The following is an 11,787-nucleotide window of genomic DNA, read 5'->3' on the forward strand; positions in this document are numbered from 1 at the left end:
GTTCATCAGTTCATCAGTTCATCAGTTCCTTCCACAATTTTCAATTCTGCTTTGAGAAGTTCATCAGTTCCTTCCACAATGTCCCAGAGCTGTCGATCTGTCAATTTGGTTTTCACTTGAATACTCCAATCCATATAATTGTCTATGTCCTCAAGACGTTTAAAACCAGCTGCAGTCGGGGTAGACATTGATACCATGTTTAAAGCTGTGAATACATCCGCTTGCTGTTAGGAGCATATATACAGCATTGATAAAAGGAAGATTCATTATGTATCAATTTATCAATGACAGTTGCTTGATTGAGTTCCCTAAGCTACTTGCAGACTACTAACTAATGTAATGCGCCACTTTTAAAATTTTCCTAGATCAATAAAATATTTTCTCATGAAAAAAAGAAAAAAAACAGAGAGAATATACTAGGATTAGGAGCCTAATATACCAAGTACACACATTTGTCCTAAATCCGAATGGCTAAAGAAGGAGACAATAAGATATTAGAAATGGAAGGGTAAAAATCCCAAAGAAAAAAGAGGAAAAAAATAAGAGGGAAGAGGGTGCCAGAATTTTTGAAAGAAGGCTAAATGTGGTGTTGATACACCACTTAAGAGAAACTTAAAACACACGTAAATATACAAACATGCATAAATGCACGCTCATGCATGTATTAAAAGAAATATATCTTAATTTTTTAATATCAAAATTAGAATAGGATATAACTTGTAAACATAATTACATAACTTATAACTTATATCGATAGTTGGTAGGAAGAGAAGTGAATGTTTTTATTGGAATTACCAGGACTGTTAGTTGACCTGCGAGACTCTGGACATTGCATAACTTATAAATATATTGCAAAAATAATATTCAATATAAATTTTTTGAAGAAAGTGTATTATCTTATTAAATCCTAATGAGGATATACATGTACTAAAATATCAATACTATTTTGTTGTAAGTTGTAACATTAAATTTGACTTATTTAGTGGGTTTCAATTAACTCAACTAGTAAGATTTTTTTATGGTTGAATAAGAGATTTAGAGTTCAATCTCCGCCTACATCAAAAATTGATTGGTATCTTAGTCTGATGATAAAAAACACAATAATCAGAAGCATACGTCATTGGTTGAAACTTTATAATAATAAAAAATTACTTATTTAGTTATTCCTTTGATTATTAATTATAATTAATTTAGTATTTTGATCCGCAACCAAATATGAACAAACAATTGAAAACTTAAATATAGAAAAAATATGTCTACAATTCTATATGTCCACAAATCAAACTTATAACTATAAGTTAAGAGAATTAAAAAAATACCAATAGAATTAATTAAGTCATTAAAACCAGTTCTTTTGATTCAAAGTTAAGTAGGTAACATAGAAAGTAATTTTTATTACAAAGCAGGGTCGACTTAAGTCATTGTGGGGCTTAAGGCTACTATTTAAAGTGGGGTCTATTCTTATATTTTGAATATTAATAAAAGATTTATTTAACTTTTGGACTTTTTTCATTTAAAATCTATTTTTTAAAACGAAAAAATACGAATTAAAAAGAATCAATAGTATTATTCAAAGACAATATACAACTAAAATAAGCATTATCTAATGAGTGAAGCAACCAAATAGTAAAAAATTATGATTGAAAATTTTAACAAAATTATATATTTAATTTCTCAAAATAAAATTTGAGAATAAATTTATTTACTAGTGGGAGAATAATAAGTTCTACACTAAAAAACTAAAAAAAAAAACAGTCATTGTAACATCTAATGAAAAAAAATTTATTTTTTTAGTTTTTCTTTGACAAAATAATTACTTTTATTTATTATTGAATATTTTGTACTGAATTAATTCTTTCATTGGTATATTGATAGATCTATTAATAAAAATTTAAGGGTCTTTTTTCATTGGGAGCCTTATACTATAATATACTTTTTATACGGCATATTATATAACTGTCTTACGTTAAAAATGTTTGAGTATGTACATTTTGGAGAGAGATCTAGAGATACCTATGAAACTGGTTTTGTAGAGTGCACATATTGCTGCCAAAGTATCCCAAGCGTTTTTGGCCGAAGTAATCTTCCCAATCGCCGAATTAAAAGGCCATCCGCATGAATACCGGATCACCTGTAAAGCCATGGCATTCTTTTCGGACCAAGCCTTAAAAGCAATTTCATCATTTTCTGCTTTGGGTGGTTCATTGGTTCCTTCCACAATGTCCCAGAGCTGTTGATTTGTCAATCTGGTTTTCACTTGAAGACTCCAATCCAAATAATTGTTTGGGTCCCAAAGAATTGTATTGACAGGTGCAGTCGGGGCAGACTTTGGTGCCATGTTTAAATCTGTGAATACATCCGCTTGCTATTTAGGAAGATATATACAGCATTGATAAGAGGAAGATTTGTTCTGCTTCAATGATAGTTGCTTGATTGACAACCCTAAGCTACCTTTAGGGAGTACAGGCTACTGACTAATGTAATGCTTAATCATTTGCTACTTTTTAATTTTTCCTGATTAATATAGGGTTAGGTTCCTAATATGCTAAGTACACACATAAGCCCTAATGGCTAAAAGAAGGAAAATGGAAAGGCATTTTAATTGAATGATGATAAGTAAAGTCACTTAAAAAATCCTAACGCAATTTATTGAAATAAGAGCTTTTTTTTTTTCTTCAAGTAATACTATAAACACAAACCTTTTTACAAATTATTGATAAGGAAAATTCTTATTGATTCTCCTTTGAACCCATCATTGACATCACTTTTTACTTCCTAATAAACACTCACCATATTAGCAATTTATCATAATTTTTGTAAACTAGTTTGCAACTTTATTATTTGCCTCTTTCTTTTTTTTGTGAGTAAAACAAAAGCCTAACACAAAGTTCACTTTGTTTAATAGAATCTCTAGCAACCTATAAAGTAGTGTTGTACTTATCCACTTGGCATTAAAGCAAGAGGATTTAGGATGTCAGAGCACTCACATTAGAGGGTATATAATGGAAAATGTGTCAAGTTTACACATTTTTTTATAAGAACTACCCACATCAAGCCAAAATTGTGTAAATATGCATTATTGCTATGGTAACCGTATAAATTTACACTAACACTATTCATTTTGCATATAGTTTTTTTTTTCTTTACATATCTTGAATATGAAGGAAAATAGTGTATAATTATTGTTGTGTGCGAAGAAAGATAAACAAATAAAAAATCAAGAAAATTTAATATTTTAATGAAATGAAGCTTAAAGTAGATAATCTAATATATGCTGTTTTAAAAAGTAAGTTCTTATTCTAAAATAAACATGAATTTTTGCATGAATCAAAGCAAATGCTCTTAGAACCATATTTTTAGGTTTTTAATCATGAACAATTGTAATGTTTAGAAATTAGTTTGTCTAGATAAATTAGCATCAGATTATATTTGATCAACACAAATTAGGTTCAAAATAGTGGAAGACTAAAAACTGCAAAAATAATTTGCTAGAGACCACAAAAGAAGTTTGGCTCTAATACCAAGTTAAATATTAACTCGGATACTTTGCTGAATATACTAAAATAGATATAGAAGTAGAAGCATAGAATATAGAATACAAAAACACGAGAGTTGTGTAGCTACATCTTAATTATATGAGAGTTTAGTATAAATCATGTGTTATAATGAACCTAACATAAGTATATATAATAGGCTAAATCTTAAACTAACCATGCACTAAATATGGTGAATAGACTTTTAGTACAAGTAAAAAAGTTGGATTGTGCACAAAGTAGGATTGGCCTTAGTCATATGTTTATATCTCTAACAGTCATACCTACTTTAATAGAGTTAGAAATTGGGCTAGTTTGACCCAATGGATCGTCCACATGGGTTATCTGATAAGTAAATTTAAATTTAAACTAACTGATATTGATTAAAAGTTATAGTGCGTGAGCATACGTATAGTTTTTGAGTGCTCTCTCAAAATAAGCCATCTCTCTAGAACACCATTTACTTAGTACTATTATTAAACTACAACTCTTCTTAAAATAAAAAGTTATACTACAATCATAATTATTAATATTTAAAGGAATTATTATTATTGGTCAGACTTTAAATCATTTTATATTTTTAAGAGAATATATAAAAATTTTAAGAGAATATATATATTTAGCGATAATCCCAAAACGGTACACCGGTATTAACCAGTATCAAAATATTTCATTTCTTTAGCTAAACCGAAACGGCCTCCGGTACGGTATTGACTCCCTTGCTTTCAAATACATAGTTAATATCAAGGTAATTTCAGAAAAACCTTAAATAATCTAACCTCCACAAAGTTTATAAGGTTTTCAATTTCATTCTTGTCAAAAAGATTTTCTATCAATTTCCCAAATAATAAGACAAGATAAGCAACTTTAAATTTTCCAATATACCATAAAATCCATGATTTCCTTATTCAAAATTAAATAAAAGATGTTTATTTTTCCATGTCAATAATTCATACATTTCCCCAAATGCAAAACCAGATATGATGCACTTTTCATATATAATAATATATAATAGGGTCACAACACAACACTTTTAAGAAAACATATATCCATATATAATTTTCCAAAATATGTTTGACCCAAAAATAATGTTTATGCAACATGATTATTTTCTAAAAATCTCATTAAAAAGATAATTACCTAGCAACCCGCAAAAAGCTTAATTCTCCAAGCTCCAAAGGAGATTAGCTAGAACCTAAACATTATCAAGCAAACCTATCACAATAAGCATAAAACTTGAAATTGTATTTGGCTACAAATTAGGGATTGCCAAATAAACAATTAATTAGGCAAGCCAAGTATTTAACCTCACAATTAATATTTTCTACTTCCAAAGTTGCTCAACCAATTAATTTACAAGGCATAGACTCTAACTTATTCTCATAAATCATTCAAGGTATTATCTCTAACATCAAAACTTCAACACTTAATAAGTAGCTCCCATAAGATTTACACTACATCAACAAGAGACTCATGATACCAAAAATCATAATATCCTCCAAAACAAACAATTTAAATCTTTGACTAGCTCCAACTAATCAATAAAAATTATATTCACCATTTATTTCACATTAAAAAGTCAAAACTCTCAAATCTTCACCACTTAGATAACCACCATTGTAAAAATCATAAACCCACTCATCAAATAAATCCACCAAGACAAAACCCATACATATTAACACATAAATATTACTTCTAAAGCTCATAAATCACATGAATATCATTATCAAAACTTATACTAAATAACCTCAAGCAAAAGCATATAAAACCCACCAAAAATATTAGAAATTTTTACCTCAAATAAAAAATGTGCAGGCGCTTAGAAGTTCCTAAAGATTTTCCGGTGATCTTACCGGAAAAAAGATGGTGAAAATGTTGGTATGGAGTGGCACCGGTGGGAGAGTGTGAGGAAGTAACAACAGTGTTTGAGAGCAAAATGAAAAAGAAGAAAATGAAAGAGAAGTGATCAGATGGTCGGCCAAGAGAGAATAAAATAATGAGAATGAGTAGTGGAGGATTAAAGTGGGTGGTGGGGCACGTGTCTCGAAAATATCTGACCATTCCTCTTTCTTTTTCTTTTTTTTTTTTTTTTTTTTTCAAAATGCTGGGACGTTTCAAGATTTATCGTACTAGGGCCTATTTGCATGTGCTACCCTAGATTATTGGGATTGATACACGTACTATGTAGTGTGAACGAAGTGAATAATTCAACTTATACTACCATTACTGCTAGTTTAAGTAACCTTAAGGTTTAATTTACTAAGTACTTTAGAGAATTAGGAATTCATGTGGTGTGTTACTTATGGTGAGGGAGAGAGAGCGCTTTTTGGGTGTGAATGAAGCTTGGGTCTTCTAAGAGTACTTTTGTAACACTTTTATAATCTTCTTATTTTCTTAGCAATGACGGCCATGAAGACATAAGTTTAAAGCCTAGGGACTAATAACGTAAACCTTTGTATTTCCAATGTTATTGTTTCTTTTAATTTTTATTTTATTTTTATTTTGCATAAACTTATTATTATTGGCTACACATAACAAATAGTTATCAAAACTTTACAATCATAGCTTTGACTATCTCAACAAATAAAAACAGATAATTTTGACATAAAAAGAATCCATCCGAAATTTCATTATTTTCTTAATACATGCAAAATATAAATTCCACCCCATGTGTTTGGTATACAAATGAACAAATTAAAAAAAATAAAATACAAATGAACAAATTCATAAAGAATTTTATAGATTTTTCATATATATGATACAATCTGGGGCTCTTTCATGTGAGTGTGTGTAAAAAGCACATCACTAAACAACGTAACCTTTTATAACTCATTTTCTTTTCTTTTTAATAGCATCGTTATTCGTTAGAGTCCAATCACTATCTTAACTAACTTCAAACAAAATGGAATTCCATTATCAATCAACTTTGTAAATATTCTGATAATTTATATATACTCTTTTTTAGATGAACAATTTATATATACATGAGTATGCTCTGCTAAAGGAGATTTGTTAACTCTATGATACATTAACCATTCCGAGTACTTTAATTTGTTATTCTTTGTACTTTGATAAATATTATTTTCTCTTAGGTCGTAAACAGAGTAAATTGGATGGGATTAGGTCCTAAACAAAAATATTTTGTCTTTTTAAAACATTTTTCCTCCCATTATGTATTTCCGATTGAAGATGAGTGGAAGGGAGTACATACTTAGATCAATGTCTTTCTTTTTCGTTATTTCTAACAATGTTGAAATACATTATTGATTTTGTTGGTGTATGTGTTTCAAGAGACAATATTAAAGTCGTATCTACCATCAAAAGTTCCATGATTAGTAATAGTTCTCAAAAAATTGTTTTGGCATGGGATTGAGATCCTCACCTAAAATTCATAGGATAACTCTATCATAAAATTCTTTCATAACTCTACTGTATACTACTGAAAATCTTAACCATTACTTAATAATAAGTAGTTTAATTTTCACTCCATTATCAACAAATTAAATAAATTACAAATCAGTGATATAAATGTTGATAAATAAAAAATATTTTAAAAACTATTAGAATTTTAGACTACTTAAAATTTACTTTCTGCTTTTGTTAATTGTAAGCCCATACACTGCATAAACAACCTACAAGACTTGTAACAAAAAAATAAATAAAGAAAGAAAAATACATGAGTCATATACATTTTTTGAAAGAGCTCACCACTCCAGTATTTTGATTGGGGTTCTTCAAAAATAAAAACTATTGGTGAAAATGAGATTAGAATTTTTTAATGGTCTTAACTTCTTTATAAGGAACCATAAAAATAGTGTTTCTTCTTTCTCTCCTAATTAACTAACATACTTAATCAGGGCAGAGCCACGTTGTCCCTTGGGAGGGCCGTGGCCCCTGCACACACACACCAAAAAAAAAAAAAAAAAAAATCCATTAGAGTATGTAAGAAAGTTGATTGGCCCCCCCAATGTTGGACATCCGGCCCCCCATTCTCACAGCTTTAGTTTTAGGCCTCTATTCTCCCAGCGAAAAGCCTTTAGTTTTAGGACTCTATTCTCCTAGCTTTAGTTTTAGGCCTCTATTCTCCCAGCTATTAGTTTTAGGACTCTATTCTCCTAGCTTTAGTTTTAGGCCTCTATTCTCTGAGCTAAAAGCCTCTAGTTTTAGGCCTCTATTCTCCCCCGCTTTAGTTTTAGGCCTCTTATACTCCAAATAAAACAAAAGGCTAGCCCACTTACATTTAAATACTCAAAATCCAAACACAAAAACAACAAAATTTCACTTTCTCCATCTCAAAAACCCACCCACAGAATCCCTATTCTCTTTACTTCTTTTTTTTTTTTTTTGGTCTTTTGTGATTTACACTTCCCACTGGTACCGCCTACCAGCCCCCAAAACTCAGCATCAATCCTCCAGTCTGACAAAAAAAAAAAAAATCATAACCAATTTTTTCTTTCTTCTTGCTTTCTAAAACAAATCACTCAGCATATTTTATTGTCAAATTTCAGGATTTGGAACTTGGTGACTACCTGGTGAGTTTTCTTCTCTTATTTAAGCACTAGACCTTCATCTCTTTAGACTCTTTTTACCACTCAGCTCAACCCTCCTCTCAAACTCAGTCCTCACAATCCCAAAAAAAAAAAAACTGACCATTATTTTCTTTCTTTTTGCTTTCTTAAAATAAATCATTCAAAGCAGGGGCGTAGCCAGAGGGTGAGTTTTTAGTTTCCACTTCATCTCTTTTTAGTGTTTTTTTTTTTTTTTCTCAACTATCTACACTTAAATATTCACATACTCTTTAATTTTTCATAGATTTTTAGAGAAATATATGGTTGAAGGCATGGGCATGGGGAGGTTGTTTGTGATGAGTCTTGAAGGGAAGATAAAGTTTGCACTTTGTGAAGACAAAGTTTCTAAGGTAGATTTTTTTTTTTTTTTTTTATTAACTATTTTTGATTAGTTAGATATCATGTGACAGTGAGTGTTGTTAAATTGTTTGGTTTATGTTGTGTACTTGTGTGTTTAATTTTTGCTTTTGTTTGAGGGGTTATTCTTAATTAAAAAAAATTAAAATACAGGAAAATTTGAATAATAGGAATGATGATGGGTTGACTGTTTAAATTATAATGGAAATTTTATTTTTTTTCTTGAGTATGAATAACATTCATATGATTAAGTAAAAATTTCTAATTAAGATTTTATTTTTTAAGTTCTTTTCAGGTTAATTTTTGAGTTATATTCTTAAAGCTAAAAGAATTATGAGCAAACGAAAAACAATTGATGCATTCTTAAAGAAAAAAGATGTTAGCAATTCAAAATTTAGAACACCCATGGCTGTAGAAACAAATGTGGCTGTAGAAATAAATGTTGATACTTCAATGTCTGATGAACAACCCTCCAAATGTTCAAGAATTCAATCTGAAGAGATAGATCGTGATCCAGGATCACGTAAACAAATATATGAATTTCATATCAACAAACAAGATGAAATCCAACGAGTTTATCACAAAGAAGGTCCATATCAACCTAAATATATATCCATACAACGATTATAATCATCGTCGTCAAAAATCAGCCCCCCCCATGTAAAAAATCCTAGCTACACCCTGCATACTTTATATTCATGGTGTCTTTAGGAAACCTCAACACGACTAGCGTCTGATGACTCTGATCCGTGTGTACAAAACAGTGGTGAAAAATAACTTTTTATTGAAAACAAATGATGACATTTAAAAATAAAAACATCAAAAAAAAAAAAAAAAAAATTCACCACAGTGCCATGCATGGAAACGAAGAATGTGATCCAAATATAAACTAATTACTTACAGAAGTTGAGGGTTTTGTCTTCCAAAACGGCTGCCTCTGAGTGCCATTGCGGTAGCTATCACTTGAAGAAATTATTAGACACCTACACTACTGCTTATGTATAAGAACTACTCGCTCTTGAAATTACAGCAACTTGCTTTCTCTATTATTTTTCAGCAACTTGATTATTTAATGTAGCGTTGAGAATTGTTATGCATTGATAATAATGATCAATTACCAAAGTTTTTAGTTGACGAAGACTTGAGCGAACAGAAGAATACTGTAGCAACCAAATGCCAGTTTACATCCATTAAACTAAGTCCATTTCCCTATATGTCCATTAAACTAACTTCCCTATATCTTTTCTATTTTTTTATTTTTTTTATTTTTTTTGTGAGTGTTAACATGTATTAGGGTATGTGGGCTTTAGACCCACCTTGTTTACTTGTATAGCACACTTACTTGTATTGCATACTTTGCCTCCTATGTAAAAGCACTTATGTATATTCTATTACTTGAGAAATACAATACCATCATTCAGTATTTCTAACATGGTATCAGAGCCATTGCTCTAATCCTCTAGTGTGCCGCTCTTAAGCAGTCTTGTCTTCTTAGGTGTCATCTACTGTGACTATCGTTGTGAGCAGCACCACTACCTCCACCGTGACTCCAGTACATCAAAGACCACTGCCTTGTTGCCACCACCGCTTCCCCTTCTCCAATCAGACCACAGATTGCACCATCGGAAAGTACTCTCTCCAATCTACTCTTTTGTGAAAAATCATCTTCATCAGACCACTCACATGCCGCCACGCGCTGCTCAATTCTCAGCCGTAAAATCACACGCTTCCACGCGCTGCCTATCTTTTTCACAAGCCTCCATGCGTTGTCACCCACTTCCACGCGCCTACACGCGCTAGAACTCCGTCCCCTGACATCATCAAGCCATCTCATCATTGCACATGTCATCAACACGTCAGCGATTTCACCCAGTCAACGCTTACGTCATCCCGTTGACGTTATCACCGTTGATTTTTTACTGCCTTAGTTGACCATTGACCGTCACCTTTGATTGTTGACTTTTAGCCAGAGTTGACTTTTTGCAGTCCAGGTACTCCTTACCCATTTTTTGCATAGATTTCATTTTTACAGTAAATTTTTGCATGTTTTGCTTCAAAATGAAGAATAAGGACAGATCTTCTTCTTGTTGCAATAATCGTTGCTGACAATCCAGCAAACGTTTTTGCAATCTTTGCAAACCTTTTGATCACAATATTGAGACTTGTTATCTTCGCAACAAATCAGCTATTTCAATTTATGCTGCTACTGTTGCTAATGCTGAGAGTGGCCAACCAATGGCTCCCGTCTCTACACAGTTTAAGTCTTCAGGACGCACTTTCACCATGTCCACAGATGACCTTAAAAATATCATTACTAATGTCATTAATATGGTTGGTAATGCATCTTATTCCTCTTCTCTTTCAGCTTTATCTAATATGTCTCATTCCTCTTGGCTTATGAATTCTGCTTGTTGCAATCACATGACACCTCACTCGTCTTTATTTTCTGAACTTAAACCTGTGCTACACCCTCTTAATATTCGCACAGTAAATGGTTCCATAATGTCTGGTTATAATATAGGTTCCGTTTTAACCTCCAACCTCTCTATTCCTGGGGTCTTTAATGTTCTTGACCTTTCTTACAATTTATTTCCTATGGGACAATTAGCTGAGTTGGATTATTGCATTATTTTTTATTATTCTGGGTGTATTGTGTAGGATCCGAGGATGGGACAGGAGCTTGGGACTGGTCTCAGAGTTGGGCATATGTTTCCCATGGACAACCTTTCGTCTTCCACTTGTTGCTCCTGTTTCTATTGCTGCAGCTGCTGTAATTTCTTCTATTCCTTCCCTTGCACTTTGGCATGCCCAACTTGGTCACGCATCTTCCTCTCGAGTACAACACTTGGCTTCTAGAGCTTTGTTAGGTTCAGTGTTCACAGAAAATTTTAATTGTGTTTCTTGTCAGTTAGGAAAACAACCAACTTTGCCTTTCAATACTAGTGAATCAATGTTCATTGATATCTTTGACCTAATTCATTTTGATGTCTAAGTGTCTTCCTCTGTCTCTAGTATTGGTGGATCTCGATATTTTGTTGTCTTTGTTGATGATTATTCCAGCTATAACTGGATTTTTCATATGAAACATCATTCTGAATTATTGCAAGTATATTCTAATTTTGTAAAAATGGTTGAAACTCAATTTTCCAAATATATCAAAAATTTTCAATATGTTTTCCAAGCTGTTTTACATTCCTATGACACTGTTCATCAACTAACTTGTCCAGGTACCTCTCAGTAAAATGGTAGAGCCGAACGAAAACTTCATCATATTTTTGACACTATTCGTGCTCTCCTTTTCTCTACCAAAGTTCTTACTCCTTTTTAGG

At 31.5% G+C, this 11,787-nt stretch overlaps 1 protein-coding gene across 1 annotated transcript; it reads right to left on the reverse strand.

The window, feature by feature from the left end:
• Positions 1–5: 5 nt before the first annotated feature.
• Positions 6–5,507, reverse strand: LOC115985860. The gene is made up of 3 exons (XM_031108758.1): positions 5,329–5,507; positions 2,014–2,346; positions 6–205 (listed from the first exon to the last, which is right to left on the reverse strand). Exons 2-3 carry the CDS (start codon positions 2,336–2,338, stop codon positions 6–8), a joined length of 525 nt encoding a protein of 174 aa, XP_030964618.1. The 5' UTR covers positions 2,339–2,346; positions 5,329–5,507.
• Positions 5,508–11,787: the final 6,280 nt, after the last annotated feature.

The sequence above is a fragment of the Quercus lobata genome, chromosome 4, assembly GCF_001633185.2.
Source record: "Quercus lobata isolate SW786 chromosome 4, ValleyOak3.0 Primary Assembly, whole genome shotgun sequence".
NCBI classification, from domain to species: Eukaryota; Viridiplantae; Streptophyta; class Magnoliopsida; order Fagales; family Fagaceae; genus Quercus; species Quercus lobata.